Raw genomic sequence first — 19,000 nt, 5'->3', positions numbered from 1 at the left:
AATTTATCCAGTAAGACGTTTTTGAATTAAGTTAGGCATGCTTCCCGCAGTACACATTAACGTCATTTTATGTTTTTGTTCTAAATTATGAATATCAGACAGCCATAAATTACATTGTTTAAATAGCGATAAAATATCCTTATAACTTGCAGACTAAATAATTATCCTTATTTTTTTCAGATCTAATGACTATCCATATACCTTCCAAACCCTATAATATTCCTTTGTATAGAACATCCTAAGATCACAGCATGATTTTTGTTAGCTTAAAAAAACAATATCAACAGTGTCTGAAGAGAGCAGACATTTATCTGAAAACTCAAGTATCTGGAATTCTTCTTTATATTTTGTGCCATTGCGAAATGTCTCGATCTAATTTTGTTGGATTGTTAGAACAATTAAAAAAGCATTTTCGGTGCAACCTCAAACTAATAAGTAATTTCCATTAATCCGTCTAAACTCTTTTTGTTGGATATTATGTGATTTTAAAGTCCCATTAAAGTCTTGTGTTTTGTTTCGAACAAAATGCAACCCTAGATAGATACTGACTTAACCCTAAAGCAAGTATGAACAAAAATGTTGATTTCGTGAAAAACGTGTTTATACATTGGTCATTCAGTCAACCTTACGATTTTGTACATTAATGAGGAAAATATGTTTCACTTATTGTTTTATGCCTTTATTATTCACTTTGTATATCAGGCCAGAGATCATTTTTTTCCCATCTTGATGTTGTTGTTTTTTCATGTATTCTGTTATTTCGATGATTGCTATTCTCAGGTAAATTGTTAATTTAGCCATCGCCATATATATGTTATACTTTTCTGTTATTGTAGTATTGTATATAAAAGTGTAAGTGCCAACCGCCGAAAAAATGGCGATGGACATATACATGTTTAGCTAATAAAACATTTGACTTGATTTAACTTTCTAATTTTTGTTTGGGCAAATTTTATTTAAAATAGAATTTAAGAAATATTTCCGGTGAAAATCTTGAATTAACCCTTACCATGCTGGACACGATTGATTCTGTCATTGCGACCAGTGTAGATCATGATCAGCATGCACATCCATGCAGTCTGATCATGATCTGCACTATTCGCTATTCAGTCAGTATCTTTTTGGTAAGCACCCCTTTTAACAGTTAATGGTACTGGCCAAACTGGAAGATGGTAAAGCTCATTATAGAAATTTAGCAGGGTAAGGGTTAAGCACTCAGTGAACGCAGATAGGTAAAGAAATTGAGCAGTTGTTAAAGTTTCAAACAAATCCATTACTTGGCCAAAATATGTCTTACCACTTGTAAGTATTCGCCAGATAGACAAAGCAAGTAAGGAAAGTTGACAAACGATATCATTTCTAAAAATATTGCATTCTTTGTTGAACACCCCAAAACTACAGCACATTTTGCTTGAAACCAGACTGCAATATAAGGAAATCTTACAAACGTATTATTCGTTCATACTGCAATTTAAACACATCACGAAGAACGTTGTAAACAAAGCTGATTAATTATAATATTCCCGTATTAATTTATGATCTACAACTTTAATTTTTATTCCAATATATTTCAGAAGTAATTTATCGAACCATATACGCCTCTGCACATCAGTGACTGTTTAGTCAACTTGTCCATTTTCAAGCTGACCTTATTCTGGTTAAAGACCCACCACGACCTAGTGACCTATTTTTTCCTCCCACGTGAAAATGAAAATACAGCTATATTACAGGATAACAGGTGGACAATTTAGGACCTCCCAGTTTTTACAACTTCATCTTCAAATTCATTCAGTCAATCTCCTTACAGTATAGTTTTAAAGCATAGACGAAGAAGAATCTTAAATGTCACATTCAGTTTGCAACAAGATACTTGTATTTCTCAATATATTCATGTCAATCGTGTATAATTACCATCATGAAAATACAGTCAAACTCGCTTTATACGAACTCATCCGGACCTAAGAAGTATGTTCGTATCAAACGGAATTCGTATTAATGAATGTATGTCCAGATAATTTGTCCGAGCAATTTGGGCAGTATCACCGGTGTCATCGGTGAAAAGATTCCAATATTATGATACATGAAAGTAGTTAATAGTTTTAAACTGATTAAGTTAATTAATTCAGATAACATTGAAATTACTCAAGAAAAGTCATACTTAAACAGGTAAAACTGTTTTAATTTAAATTTTAATGTGCGGTCGAGGTCAAGAGCGCCAAATTATATCCACCGCCAACACTGAAGCTTGTACTATATAACAAGCATTCTAAGCGGTATTAAATTTTGTATATTTTGGAAGACACAGCCTACCTGTATCGACACTAGTACGTCAATAATGTGTTTAAAATTATTTACACCTCTTTAAATCTTGACCTGTTAATTGATTAAATTATTTTGTATTGACATGATAGTCACAAAGGACCGAGTGTTTGTTTGTGAATAGGTGTGAACTACTCCACTGTCCAATTACCAAGCGGTACAAGCTTGACCATATTATTATTTTCAACACATTTTATAACGGCCCCGACTTCTAAAATTAATTCGTATCAAAAGATGGAAAAGTATAATATTTAAGCTTATTGGGACTTCCAAAATGTGTTCGTATCTACTGATTATTCGTATCAAGCGAGTTCGCTATTACCGAAATAATTTTACAAAAAAAATAGAAGGACTCGGTCGGGGAATTCGGACTTTGTTCGTTTAATCCGAAAATTCGTATCAAGCGAGTTCGTATTAAGTGGACTCGACTGTACAAAAGAATACAGTTATTCTGTGGCGCGTCTTTAAATCCTTTCTTTCATCTGGTTTTAAAAACAGTAGAATAAAGACGCAAGTATTGAAGAGTTAAAATCATAGATTATTTATCTATTTATTAATGTATAGATTTATTTGTAATATTGTCACATTCGTGTTTATAAAGTAAAAGTTGATAATTTATTGATGCATTTCTCTATATTTCTCCTAACTAATCATTCGGCTTTAACCAGGTGATTTCATTTTTCTTCTGGAATGTAGATTGTAATTTTTGACTTGCATTCAAAATTCCTGGGTACGCTAAATTATTTTCATTTAGTGAATCATTTCTTTTCATATCTTAATCTGTTCTACGCGCCACAGTCTTAATTAATAACAAGCTGTAACTTTAAAGTGTCGTCTAAGTTTAGTTTAAAGCATAATTTGAAAATCGTTTCTGTTGGAGTAGTATGTAGAACTTACCGGTGTCTTTAACTGCAGTACAATCTCTGTGGATAGACAGAGAAATGTTTGTTGTACAAGGTTGTTGCATTAGAGTTAAAAAATTACAAAGAAACCGATCGTGATTGAAATAAAATACACAAACATGTCAGTGGTGTTGTAATACTGTCGCTGAAACTTCACTGGAATAATAGGAGTTATATCTTCTGTAGAAGATATGATATATTTCTTTTACCCTTCAGTTTGAGACACATCGATGATTTGGGAAGTACAAGTCATACACTGCTAGTTTGGTATGAGCTCTCTACCTTTACTTCACAGTTTCCCATTCCATAAATAAAAGCACATTTTGAATGACTTAATCAATCAAACATTCTCCATTTTCCTTCTTCTAGATTTTATTGATCACAACGGCACTCTTAAGTGCCGCCGAAAGTGCCCAAGTACTTGGACTCGAGGTTGTTCTATTTTTATTATTCGGAATCATAGAAGTCAATTAATGTTCTATATAATGGACTGTTCGGCTCCAAGCAGACCTACAGTGTGCTGCATATGTCATTGTGTCAGTCAAACAAAGTATGTTATCACTTGTCTATATATTGCTTTATATGCCTTCAAAATTTATTCTTATAGATTTTATGATGGATTCTGTCATTTAAGGTGTAAGAATTTAAACGACGGATAATAGTTCTTATGACCTTCACGAATATGTGAGTTTATGCTACACTTTTAAATGGTCCAAAAACTGACCCTTTACAGATTTGCTTACCTGAGTCTATGTTTTCTTACTAGAACCATCATAACCGGAAATCACAGCAGAAGCATTTCCATACGTAATCGACTGATTATGATTCCGGAGATTACCGGGCGTGATACAGAGGAAGTTGCGAGTTCAATAAATACCATAAGGCCAAGCGAGTGCTCCCTATCTAAACGTATACTATGCAGGTTTCAACGTCATTCGCATTTTCGCCTCGTGTGTTCTTTTTATAAACTCGAAGGTACGATGACAAAATATGAATGTCCATAGCAAAGCATGAAGCTACGATTGCGAAGCACTACGTGATCGCATTTTTCCGTTTCGTGCTTCGCTATCATTCAAGTTTATGCAGAAAACACGCTTTGCACTTAGATGTGTGATGGTGAAGCGTACAGTTACAATGGTTTACGCTTTGCCTTCATAAAGGGAGCACCGCGCTTGTCCAAACAACATTGTAGATTAGTGTATAAACCAAGCGTTTTCTGTAATGATAAATATATATGTTTTTTGAAAGTATCAAGAAAATATTCCGATATATATACATGTATGTAATAATTTTTTTCTTTTATATTAATTTATAGAACTATTCACATTTTGCTATGCAATTTCCTTTTTTGTCGGAAATGGGAAAGTTACGCCCACTTTCTTACCAAAAATCATAAAAGCTTTGTCTCCTTTTCATCAATATGTTTAGTGTTGTATATCTGTGCTCAATGATTCGTTCCTAGACAATAACCGAAATCAGTTCCGGACAACAATAAGAAACGACTTGATCTCTCTCTTGGGCACGATCAAATACTGACATTCCACTTGTTATTTTCAATATTCTTAGATGATGTAAATACTAGGAACTGAGGATGCGTTTGGGAATAAATGATCCAGCCGATATTTTAGCTTGAGTTATACAATTAATCTTTTTGATAAATAGAAATTATTCTTAAACTATATAAAGTTGTGATAAAGTTGTTTGATGACATATTAACGACTGAATCAAATAAATTTTTTGGATAAATGACGCATCTTTTATAAACTTGAATGCAACAAAATAAAAGACGAAATTGAATTTCAATGATAATGCATAGAAAAGAATCTCGTTGATATTATTTGGAAATATATTTAACAATTTGATGGTTATTTGACGTATTAAAATTTGAATATCACCAAATCATAGAAAGAAATAATTGTTTAACATGAAAATTTAACAGTTCATAAAGTAAGTATATTATTCTAGAGACCGACTGTCAATTAACTGATTGATGCTTGAATTCCCAAAAAGGGACCACATTAAGAGATCCACCCTTATGGTAGTGCTTTTAAAACCTCACCTTTTTCAGAGATGTTGCAAATGTTTGTTTTGATGCATTTGCAACAATGCACGAGTGCTGAAATATCGAATAACTAGGTTAAACATTGTTTTCAGAATGTTGAGAATTGTTTATTTTCATTTGTTTACAAATGGATTTTTTTCAAAAGGGGACAACTTTTCGTGAATATTTTAAATACGAGACAATACGGAACACAACGGGAAACATATATTGAATAACTATAGTATCGGTAAATATGTTGTTCGCTTACAAACAATTGTTAGAACTTAGTTTAACGGTTTGTAATTCTCCTTTTATAGATTAATCATGTCCGTTTCATGAAAGTCATTATGTATATCTGCTTGCAATAGTTATTTCCCTTAGATACGGTTGCAAATGGCAATCTGTCAAAATACGTTTGGCGGATTAATAGAAAAAAATAAGTGAATCAACGAAAAACTTACATGATTTTTTTAATTTTAGGACTGTCACTTTTCTATTTGTCCGTAATATGCAATATTTCACAGTTTGTCTTTAACAAATGGACAAAATGACATTCGTGAAACAGACATGATTGTTCCATAAAAAGATACAATGAACCGTAAATTGAACGTCTTACAATTTATGGTAAACGAGCAACATGTTACCAACAATCTCTGTCCAATACATGTTTTAACGTATTGTCTCGTTGTCCTGAACATCAAATATTCTCAAAAAGTTGTCCTCCTTCAAAAAAGAATTCCATTTGTAAAGAAATAAAATAAACAATTTCCAGAATGTCTGGAAACGATGTTTAACCAAGTTATTCGAAATTTCAGCACTCTTACACTGTTGCAAATGCATCAAAACGAAGATTTGCAACAATTTTTTGCAAATGGTGAGATTTTAAAGGGGTTACACAGTCCAGAAGGGTGAACCCTAAATGTGGCCGTTTTCTAAAATTCAAAAATCCAACAGTAATTAAAAATTGTTTTTAGAATATTGTACTGTATTGTAAAATTTAAAGACCAATATTTGCAGGAATGGAACTCAATAATTTACGATAGTCCCAAATCATCTGTGTACGGACAGTTCAAGAATACATTTGAACATGCAAACAAATACTTAAATGTTTTAATGATTAGAAAATTCAGAAATGCACTAGCGAATTTACGTCTTTCTTCACATAGTCTTGAAATAGAAACAGGAAGATATGACAGCACATCCAGAGAGCAAAGAATATGTAAACTTTGTAATAATGCAGTTGAAAATGAGTTCCATTTTGTATTAGTATGCAAAAAACTGTCTACACTAAGAGCAAGGTAGATCGCTAAGAAATTTTATGACAAACTTAACATTCATAAATTTAATATTTTATTGAGCTCTAACTCTGAAAATGTTATTCAAAATTTAGCAACGTATGCTTATTATGCATTTAAGACAAGGAGTGAATTGTTACATGATACTAGTACTATGTGATATTAATATCATTATCAGTCCAGTAGATATAGATGTCAGTAAAATAGTATTTATCGAATCAAATGTGAACACATGTACAAGTATATAATCGTGAAAACAGAGTGAATAACACAAATTAATGTTAGTATTCTTCATAGTACATAGTAATAAAGTACATGCATTTGTATGAATATTTATATGAAAGTTCTATATATACATGCTACCGCAAGATTTAAAATATTGCTTTCATGTTTAACAACTGAATCTAAATATAGCAAGAGATTACACACATACATTAACGACTCGTGTAACATGTGATTGTATTTAAGGGTACCAAAGCAGCTTTGGTAACATTATACTATTGTATATATGTATTGTATATATGTTGTACACAATAAGTACTTTGATTATTTCACTTTGGTTCCAGTCATTGTCATTGTGATATATCATGTGCAAATAACTGTTGATATGGGCCGGAGGCCAACATCAATAAAATCATTGTCATTACTTATTTTATATGCTGTGCAATTTTCATGTAAAACAATTAACTCTTTCTTTCTGTGATTTGGTGATGTTTAAATTTTAAAACGTCAAATATCCATCGAATCCTTTAAATTAGTGTTTTGTTTTATCTTTGATAAATAAAGACAGATTTACAGGGAATAATTGACGCAATATATACCATTCTGACGTGAATTCATTGAGTCGTAACGGCAAAATTAAAAGTAATATAATCAGTAAATCCCAAGTGACTTGAGTGAACTTTGAAGTACCACGAGCTTAAAACGAAGTTTTATGTTTCTTAAGAATCAGAGTTACCAAGCAAAACCTTTTTCTTATTTCTAGCCAATTACGGACACAGTAAACTGGCTTTGGAACCGGCTTGAGTGAATATGAATATATATGTCAAATTTAAGTATTTTCAAACAATTTGTTAGAAAGACAATTTGCCATATAAAGATGTATCTTTTGCTATTTAGTCCACGGTGTGTACATGAATATACGTTTCTTTAAAATATACTCAATGACAACTTTGCATGTCACCTTTAAAGTAAACACTATATATCACCCTTTTTATATGACATTTTAAACATATGTTCTAATACTAAGGCCTAAGTTATCCATAACTGCAACGGTGGTGCATTAAGGAGAAACTACCTTGGCACATTCGCCATGTGTTCTGCTAGATTTGCAAATGAAGGTACTTTCTCCATGAAATTGAGATGTTCATTGCAATGAACCTGTTTCTGGACGTTCAAGGCCTTCATTTCTAAATCTGTATCTTTTATTACCATGTTGTCTAATTTTGTAAATGCATCACTGAAATATGTGTAATCACCGAAACCAGATACAAGTGAATCATTCGCTAGAAATTTATATTGTATCCTTGCATAATGAATATTTAAATGTAAGGAGTAAAAAAGAGAACTTGCATACGTATTGTGGCAATGTGGTTTTCAGAGGTAACTTGACGAAAATTACTGACCATAGACAATTTAACAAACAGAACAATATAAATTCTTATGTAAGAAATATTCATCATGTTTATTTAAGAAGAATGAAAATTTCTCACTTAGGTTCTTTTTCAATATCTGCGAAGCTGTTTTGAGAATAAATTTTGATTTTAGAGCTAAAGCATGAAGATCTTTCCTTCTGTTATAAACAGATCAAAAACAGTCGTCACGGATCTGAATTTAACTCGATTGTTCTTCTAATTTAGAGTGCAGACAGGCTCGCACGCACACACGCATATTTGTGTAGAATACTGTTAAACTTGTTTGAGAGGATAATCATGATAGTTCCTGATCGAATGCCGTTCGTTGTAAAAATTTTGAAACATTATCTAAATATTCAAAGTCTTTTAGCAGATTTGTGCCTATGATTATTTTGTCGTCGGCAAATCAAATACATGTTCATTAACAAATATTCTCAGAACATTAAACAGTTCATAGTGTAGCACGTTAAAACTGACATTGCTGAATTCGTATTTAAATAAAATTATAATATCTGCACATCGCAATAATTACAATTCAATGACAAAAACGAAGCATTACACGTTAAGTCGTATCTCAATATCTTGCATATCACTATCAGGAATTGAAAGTTGCTATGTAACCCAATTTGCTTACAAGTACTCTTATATGTTACAAGGAATAAACATATTTCACCTGTATACATCATAATTCTGAGAACAAAAATCACAAATTCATGTTAAATTTCACTCACGGCAGATATAATAATTTTTTTTAAAAAATCGATTAAATCTAATGTCCTTTTTTGGATTTGACTTTTCTTACTTATCAATGACCATCTGAGAGAATGAAAGTGTAATAAGACGGGTTCCATGTTTTTGAAAATTGCCATCTAATGCCTTCTTATGGACGAAAAAATGCAGGTTGATATGTGTGTTTGCATGTTTTATGAGATACATCTGTGACATGTGGTTGTTCATTTTTGAAAAATCCTTTTGTTTCCGAAAAAAGTATATCTGAAAACAATTTATAAAGGCGTGTTGTTGCTGTGTCGAAACGACTGTAACACGACGTGACTGGCAATAACGTCTATGGCATAAATAAATAGATGAAATGATGGAGTTGAGCAGGCTAATTGTAACAAAACATAATTGTCAGTATTTTCTAAATGTTGTCAGAATGAAGGAAAGACGGACTTGAATAAAAAGAATGTAAAATTACGTAGTTGTCAGTTATTTCAGGATATGGCCTACATAAATGGGAAGATGGAGTTGAACAAGGTGATTTTAAAAAGCCATATTTGACAGTTACTTCTAAATGTTGCTCGAATGAATGAAAACGGAGTTGAAGAAATTTGATGTAAAATAACGTAATTTTAGTTACTTCCGGATATGGTCTACAAAACTGAGAAGATGGAATTGAACAAGATGATTGTAACAAAAGATAATTGACATTTACTTCTAACTTCGGCCTTAAACAATAGGACAGTAGAGTTGGACCTGATGAACATAAGACGCATTTATCATTTACCATAGGCAGTTGCCTGAATAACAATGGAGGTGAGCAAAATGACTGTAACAAGACACGGTTGTCAGAGATATAAAAAGTGATCAAGAACTCTAAACCGTCAGCTGGCTTTGGCTTTGCATGCACGACAGGAAAGATGGAGTGAGCGAATTGAATGTAATTACGTTATTGTTAGTTTCCTTTGAATGAAACCTAAATGAATGAAATTATTGGGTCGAACAGATTTAATACAAGAATACATAAGTGTAATTTACATCCGGTTGTGGCATTAACGAATGGAAGGATTATTGTAACAAGACGTAAATGTCAGTTACTTCCTGCTGTGGCTTTAATGAAGACACAATGACGAGATCAATCTAAAAAGACATAATTGTCAGTTATTTCTGACTGACCTAAATGAATGGAAAGTTAGACTTAAACAAGATGAAAATGTAAGACGCAAGTTTCAGTTACGTCAGCATGTGGCGCAAATGAAATGAAGGTTCTCAAGTTGACAATATGATTGTAACATTACCAAATTGACGGTTATATTCGACTGTAGCCTAAATGAATGACACATTGGAGTTAAACGAAATGACTGTAATATGACATAATTGTCGGTAACTTCTTGCTGTGGCATTAATGAATAGAAAGATGGCGATGAATAACATAAATTTAACAAATTATAATTGGCAGTTATTTCTGACTGTGGTCTGAATAAATAGAAAGACGGCGTTGGACAAACAGGCTGCATAATGATGGTATTGTCACAAATGTCAGTTACTCCTGACTGAGCCCTGAATGAATGGAAAGATGGAGTTGTGTAAGTTGACTCTAACAAGACATATTTGTCAATTTTTCTGGCTGAAATAAATGGAAAGATGGGGTAGAAAAAGATGAATATAAAAACACATAATTGTCACTTACGTCTAGCTGTGGCCTAAATGAATGGAAAGATGGTCTCGAACAAGATGAATATAACAGTGCGAAATGGTCAGTTACGCCCAGCTGTGACATTAATGAATGAAACGATGGCGTTGAACAAGATGAATTTAACAGAACGTAATTGTCACTTATTACTGACTGTGGCTTAAATGAATGAAAAGACGCCGTTGGATAGAATGGATGCAACATGATGCTATTGTCACCAATGTCAGTAACCTCTGGCTGAGGCTTAAATAAATGGAAAAATGGAGTTGAGTAAGATGACTCTAACAAGACATTACTAATCGTTGCTTCTGACATGCTGAAATGTATGTACATATTAAATTGAAGGATGTGGCCTAAGTGAACGAAATGATTGAGTTGAACAAGATGATTGTAACATTACGCAATTGTCAGTTATTTTTGACTGTTGCCTAAATAAATGACACGATGGAGTTAAATAAGATGACTGTGATATGATATAATTATCGGTATCCTCTTGCTTTGGTATTAATGAATGGAAAGATGTCGTTGAACAAGATGAATTTAACAAAACATAATTGGCAGTTATTTCTGACTGTGGTCTTAATGAATAAAAAGACGGAATTGGACAAACTGGCTGAAAATTGATGGTATTGTCATATTTGCCAGTTACTTCTGACTGAGGCCTAAATGAATGGAAAGATGGAGATGTGTAAGATGACTCTAACAAGACATAATTGTCAGTTTCTTCTGACTGTGGCCAAAATGAATGGCATAATGGGGTAGAACAAGATGAATATAACCACACATAATTGTCACTTTCGTCTAACTGTGGCCTAAATGAATGGAAAGATGGGGTCGAACAAGATGAATATAACAATACGAAATTGTTAGTTACGTCTGGCTGTGATATAGGTGAAAGTAAATATGGAGTTGTATAAGATGACTGTAACAAGACGTAATTGTCAGATATGCCCTGCTGTTGCATTAATGAATGAAGCGACCGCGTTGAACAAGATGAATTTAACAGAACGTAATTGTCAGTTATTACTGACTGTGGCCTAAAGGAATGGAAAGACGGCGTCGGACAGAACGACTGCAACATTATGTTATTGTCACAAAAGTCAGTTACCTCTGGTTGAGGCCTGACTGAATGGAAAGATGAAGTTGAACAGAATGACTGCAACATGATGTTATTGTCCCAAATGTCGGTTACTTCTAGCTGAGGCCTGAATGAGTGGAAAGATGGAATTGAGTAAGATGACTCTAACAAGATATAATTGTCAGTTTCTTCTGACTGTAGCCTTAATGAATGGAAAGATGGACTTGTGTACGATGGCTCTAACAAGACATAATTGTCAGTTTCTTCTGACTGTTGCCTTAATGAATGGAAAGATGGAGTTCTGTAAGATGACTCTAACAAGACATAATTGTCAGTTTCTTCTGACTGAAGCCTTAGTGAATGAAAAGATGGAGTTGTGTAAGATGACTCTAACAAGACATAATTGTCAGTTTCTTCTGACTGAAGCCTTAATGAATGAAAAGATGGAGGTGTGTAAGATGACTCTAACAAGACATAATTGTCAGTTTCTTCTGACTGTTGCCTTAATGAATGGAAAGATGGAGTTCTGTAAGATGACTCTAACAAGACATAATTGTCAGTTTCTTCTGACTGAAGCCTTAGTGAATGAAAAGATGGAGTTGTGTAAGATGACTCTAACAAGACATAATTGTCAGTTTCTTCTGACTGAAGCCTTAATGAATGAAAAGATGGAGGTGTGTAAGATGGCTCTAACAAGACATAATTGTCAGTTTCTTCTGATTGTAGCCTTAATGAATGAAAATATGGAGGTGTGAAAGATGACTCTAACAAAACATAATTGTCAGTTTCTTTTGACTGTTGCCTTAATGAATGGAATGATGGAGTTGTGTAAGATGACTCAAACAAAACATAATTGTTAGTTTCTTTTGACTGTTGCCTTAATGAATGAAAAGATGGAGTTGTGTAAGATGACTCTAACAAAACATAACTGTCAGTTTCTTCTGGATGTAGCCTTAACGAATGAAAAAATAGAGTTGTGTAAGATGGCTCTAACAAGACGTAATTGTCAGTTTCTTTTGACTGTTGCCTTAAGGAGTGGAAAGATGGAGTTGTGTACGTTGACTCTAACAAGATATAATTGTCAGTTTCTTTTGACTGTTGCCTTAATGAATAAAAAGATGGAGTTGTGTAAGACGACTTTAACAAGACATAATTTTCAGTTTCTTTTGACTGTTGCCTTAATGAATGAAAAGATGGAGCTGTGTAAGATGACTCTAACAAGACATAATTATCAGTTTCTTTTGACTGAAGCCTTAATGAATTGAAAGATGGAGTTGTGTAAGATGGCTCTAACAAGAGATAATTGTCAGTTTCTTCTGACTGTTGCCTTAATGAATGGAAAGATGGGGTTGTGTAAGATGACTCTAACAGGATATAATTGTCAGTTTCTTCTGACTGAAGCCTTAATGAATGGAAAGATGGGGTTGTGTAAGATGACTCTAACAGGTCGTAATTGTCAGTTTCTTCTGACTGAAGCCTTAATGAATGGAAAGATGGAGTTGTGTAAGATGGCTCTAACAGGTCGTAATTGTCAGTTTCTTTTGCCTGAAGCCTTAGTGAATGAAAAGATGGAGTTGTGTAAGATGACTCTAACAAGACATAATTGTCAGTTTCTTCTGACTGTTGCCTTAATGAATGAAAAGATGGAGTTGTGTAAGATGACTCTAACAAGACATAATTGACAGTTTCTTTTGACTGTAGCCGTAATGAATGGAAAGATGGGGTAGAACAAGAAGAATATAACAATACATAATTGTCACTTTCGTCTGGCTGTGTCTTAAGTGAATGAAAAGATGAAACCGAATAGGATGACTGTAAGATAGCGTTATTGTCAGTTATTTTTGACTGTGGCCCAAACGAATTCAAATTTAGACTTAATGAAGATGGAAATGTTTTGAAAGAATTTTCAGTTACTTGTGATGTAAATGAATGGAAAGATGGAGATTCCAAAGATACCTGTGACCTGACGTAATTGTCAGTGACATCTAGGTGGGGCCTATATGAATGAAAAGACGGAGTTGTATAAGATGATTGTAACGTGACGTAATTGTCAGCAACTTCCGCCTGTGGCGTAAATGAATGAAAAGATGGGGTTGAGCAAGATGCCTGTAACATGACGTGATTGTCAGCAACTTCCGCCTGTGGCGTAAACAAATGTAAAGATGGGGTTGAGCAAGGCGACTGTAACATGACGTGATTGTCAGTGACTTGTAGATGTGGCCTGAGTGAATGAAAAGACGGAGTTGTATAAGATGATTGTAACGTGACGTAATTGTCAGCAACTTCCGCCTGTGGCGTAAATGAATGAAAAGATGGGGTTGAGCAAAATGCCTGTAACATGACCTGATTGTCAGTTACTTGTAGGTGTGGCGTAAATGAATGGAAAGACGGGGTTAGGTAAGATGATTGCAACATGACGTAATTGTCAGACACTTCCGCCTGTGGCGTAAATGAATGAGAGGATGGAGTTGAGCAAGATGACTGTAATGTGACATGATTGTCAGTTACTGCCAAATCCGGTCTTAAAGAATTAAAATATGTTATTAAGCGAGGTCGTTGCAATATCGATGAAATTTCAGTTTCAGTTTCTTGCTTTGTTTCAAGTGAGTTTGTATAAGATGTCGGACTTCCGCTTTCTGACAACCGCTTGGCAATTTCCAGATTAACTGTTTCAACAATTTTATCGTAGTACTCTATGATAAAACACAACTCCTCAAATCGGCCGTTTACTGCTTCTCTCCTTGCTTTTGTAAGGCAGTCGATGCATTTCATATAATTGTTGTCCTTAACCTCATACAGCCTTGCTTTTGCAACGTAATATAGCATCATGCGCCTAGTTTCAATACCATTGAAATACCTTTCAAAATCGTCTAATAACTGACATGCTTCTTGTATTCCATATTCGTCAACAATACAGTTTTTAATCACATTTGTTCTGTTCCCTAATCCAAGTAGACAATATACCATTCTTATTATGAAATTCCTTTTCCAAACCGTTAAAGAATAGGCATCATCCTCTTCTAAACTTTTAAGACCTAACCTTCCCCAAAACATTAACGCATCTCTTAGATCAAGTGTTGGAAATTTCTCGTATTGCCACAAACGCACATACACATGCGTGTATAATAGATTGAACAGTTCTATACCTGGACTTATACTGTAGGACCTGCATGTTGCCTCCTTTAGCATATCCTCACTGTCATAATATTTCCCTGCAATTGCATAAGCGTTTGCTAACCGTCCATAATACCCAATGTCTGTTACTAGAGTATTACTTGTTTCATTTATTAAACATTTCATTCAACCGAAAATGCGGTTTTGGTGTAAATTTGTGTTAAATGTTATAGCACGGACATCAATCTCTGCAGCGATAATTGTTATGTATTTATCAGCATACAGTTGTCTTTTATGTGGATCGCGCTCTTTTTCTATACGTTTTACATATATCTTCGCTAGATATCTCAGAAACATGTTTCGGTTTCCTATGGGTGCATTATGGATGGTCCGTTTTAATTTCCTTGAGAATTCTCGTAATGTAGGCCGTTGAAATGGCCGTGTCTTTTTAACTACCACAAGCACTTTAGCTTTGATTTTGAATAAATTCCAGAAGAGTGTTGTAGCAAGTTTATGATATTTACAAGTATCTAAACATTTTACTAAATTGTGTAAATTTGAGAACAATGGCAACACTTTAATCAAAAGTTTACAGATTTTTTCTCTGTCTGAACCATGTTTTCTCAACTTCAGTACATTCATGTAAATGTGTTTAGGTAATACATGACACAGAAAGAGCTCACTGACAAGCACAACAGGATTTATTGTTGCCATGAACTCGAGTTTGCACAATGAAAATGCATCTTCTTCATAGGTAGACATCTCATTGGAACTGGAATGTTCCTGTCCAAAGTATGGCTCGCCTGTACCAAACAAGTAGTCTGAAACAAGTACATAGTCAAACAGTAAAGATACAATGTTGCCGTTAGTGTAAATAAGATGTGATTTGTATGTCAACGATTATGAATTGCATTGTCCATCTTTGGTCGATTTTTGTAGTAATACATGTAGCACGTTAAAAAAAGTATCATTTTAATAACTATGGCGGTTTCAGTTTATGCACTAGGTAGTAGAATATTGTCTTACTTTTTGCTTGCGCAAAACTTTTTTCCGTTAGGGTCTGAGCGTAAAAGCAATAATTTCTATATTTAAAAAATAATGATAAATCTAATAATTTGTTAATTGTTAGTTAATTAAACGCGTGCTTTAATAACAGGTTATGACACCCTGAAAATAACAAATCCTACCGCGAAGGAATAATTTATTTTTTCATCTGATCATTTTCTTTTTAAAAATGAAACTAGACAGTTGAAGGTAAATCTTTGACACAGTTTCTGTTTAAACTGACATAAACACTCTAAAGGATTTTGTTTTAGTTATGTGCACAAACATATACCCTAGCGACCGGAAGGACATTTGTTGTAATATTGTATCTACACCTCCTTCCTGTTTGAAGAATATTTGATACTTAAGACAAACAAGGAAACGATAATTTGAGCTTCAGCTAAAGAAATAATTTCTATTTTTACAAAAATGAACAGACTCAATCAACCCGAATCTGCTATTATTCTTCTTGGTTGCATTCTTTGCTTCCAAAGCATCTTTCTACAGATTTTATTTTTCTGAATCCTTCAAATTTATATTCCAATTCAATTTATTATTATAAATGGTTCGTTTCTGTTGCAAAATACATAATACAACCATAATATACGACTTAAGTAAACATATGTATAAATGAATGAATCATAAATAATATAAATCAAACGTATTGCATTAACATAAAGCCGAACTATATAAATATAGTATAGATTTATACTAATAAAGTTCAAAATTATTTAAAACAGTTACCTTCCATTTTAAATATCTCTCAGATTTTTAATGCGAAAACGGAACAATAAGTCATTTTTCTTTTTTTTTTCCGGTATCAAATTACTCGATATTAACTGTCCTTATTATTATAATACAAACGTTTTAAATTTATAACGTAATCTGGATGGATGCCAACTTCTTTTAATGACTGTTATATTGGTACAAATTACACGGGCGGCTCAAGGATTTAGTTTTACAGGGGATTACGGTCTACGGAGAAAGGGTAGTGTTACAATCAAAAATATACTGTGGTTTAACTGAGAATACATAATTGACAAAATGCTGTCTTTTAAAATTGTTTACGTTTAAATAAAGAACAATTCAACACAACATGCTTATTATTTGAATATAGAAGGCAATAAATGATCTAAGAAATTGCACAAACAAATGAAATAAATCGTAGACATTTTTCCCGTCTGATTTCATAACTTTTTTAACTTATGTATGACGTAGTATACATATCGAAACTGATGAGACATGATTTATTATAGTGTCATGCATTCATGTGACAAAAACAATGTTCCTACACTTGGAAAGTACTTGAACTTTTGCTTTAAAGATAAAGAAACTGTTATAAATGATACAGTTGTTTAGCTTTCATTCAACCTTTCTAATTTCACTGTATGTTTCTGTATCGTGAAACTGGCCTATGATACGATATGCGTATCGCCAGACTAATGTATCGTGATACGGTGAGATTCGATATATCGTTACATCCTTATGTTTTACATTGCTTTTGCCGTACCGTTTTATTTATTACAATTTTTCGTTTATCAGCAATGAAATAACCTCTCCTTCACCTTTTACATTTGACTTATCTTTTAATATGAAGGCACTGTGTAAGGCATATCTTGTCCATGGATATTTATGTTATACTTTATTTTCCCATTATTGTAACTGTGGTAAATTCGTCTGTGACTTTTGTTTCGTTGTTTGCTAAACAAGATTCAACACTCTGTGTTTCTAACAATCAAAGCATAGTGAAAAAAAATATTTGATTCTGAAATAATTTTCTTTAAAAAACGTTTTGCTTGCTCTTTGGTACCTTTATGTAACATGTATTGTTAGCGTATACAGCTATATCAAACAAGGCATAGTTAATTGGGAATTGTATGGTGCGAAAGAGGTGAAAAGACAAGTTTTTCTGTGAAAGTGAGCGATCTTTAACCTTGTCTTTCCGTAATTTTTCATTTTTAGTATATCTTCCTTTAGCAATCACAATGATAATTAGTTGGTATTTTAAGCATGGATGATTCATTGAGATAACTTGAATAAAGTTTTCTCTAAAGTGTGACCAAGTTAAGTAAGTATTAATAATGTAATGCATTATATGAAAAGTAGAAACAACCATAGAACATACTCCAGCTCTTACGTATTTATAATCGAACATTTTGCCTACATGTACTGTCAATTCTAGTTTTGAACTGATGCATACGGAAATGCAGAATGATGAAAAATTATCAAATAATGTCTGAAAAAAACAACAAAAAAACTTGCAGACTAAGAACTTTAAAGGGAAAGACATAACCAGTTATTCAAACTAGAAAAGGAACTTAAAAAGTGCATTCAAATACCTAATCCTGACATTAATAAAAAAAAACAGAATACAAGAACTTGAAAAAGAAATTGAAAGTATATATAATCTCAAAACAATTGGAGCACAGGTTTAGAAAAGTACAATGTAGAAAAGTAATAAACTCTCTTGTTGTCAATAATAAAATAATAACAGACAAAAGTGAAATTTTAAATCAAGAAGGTTTTAAAAATGCGAAATGTCTAGATCTCAAAAACAAAGTGTTTTTTCCTTAATTTACAAAAAAGACGATCCCGAAAATATTGAAAATTGGCGACCGATCTCGTTTTAGCTAAAAGACTTCAATATGTCCTTCCAAAAATAATTAGTCTTGACCAGCAAGGATACATAAAAAATCGATATATTGGTTATAACGTTCGTCAGATTCAAGATATTATCGATTACGCAGACCTTATTGAAATTAATGGTGCTATTCTATTTTTGGATTTTAAGAAAGCTTTTGACCCAGTAAATTGGGCCTTCTTGTTTAATGTCTTAAACAAATTTGGCTTTCAAGGATCCTTCATTAATTGGGTAAAGACATTATATAATAATATATCCTCATGCGTAATTAATAATGGGTGGAAATCTGATTTCTTTAAAATCTCACGAGGTATACGACAAGGATGTCCATTATCAGCTTTACTCTTCATTATTGTAGCCGAAATCATGGCAATTAAAATCCGTAAAAGTCAAGATATAAATGGAATTGCAATTAATGATAAAGAAATTAGGCACTTAAAAATTACTCAACTAGCAGATGATACTACACTTTTCTGGAAAGACAAGTCAGAAATTCCTTTTGCAATTCAAATTATCGAT

The 19,000-nt window shown here is 33.0% G+C and overlaps 1 protein-coding gene across 1 annotated transcript; it reads right to left on the bottom strand.

Moving 5' to 3' along the window:
- Positions 1-6,155: 6,155 nt before the first annotated feature.
- Positions 6,156-16,831, bottom strand: LOC123523879 (uncharacterized). Its single transcript, XM_045301615.2, has 2 exons — positions 16,585-16,831; positions 6,156-15,617 (listed from the first exon to the last, which is right to left on the bottom strand). Exon 2 carries the CDS (start codon positions 14,980-14,982, stop codon positions 10,939-10,941), a length of 4,044 nt encoding a protein of 1,347 aa, XP_045157550.2. The 5' UTR covers positions 14,983-15,617; positions 16,585-16,831; the 3' UTR covers positions 6,156-10,938.
- Positions 16,832-19,000: the final 2,169 nt, after the last annotated feature.

Source organism: Mercenaria mercenaria, chromosome 3, assembly GCF_021730395.1.
Source record: "Mercenaria mercenaria strain notata chromosome 3, MADL_Memer_1, whole genome shotgun sequence".
Taxonomy (NCBI): Eukaryota; Metazoa; Mollusca; class Bivalvia; order Venerida; family Veneridae; genus Mercenaria; species Mercenaria mercenaria.
The sequence above is the reverse complement of the archived record's forward strand: the minus strand, read 5'-3'. Positions and strand labels throughout refer to the sequence as shown.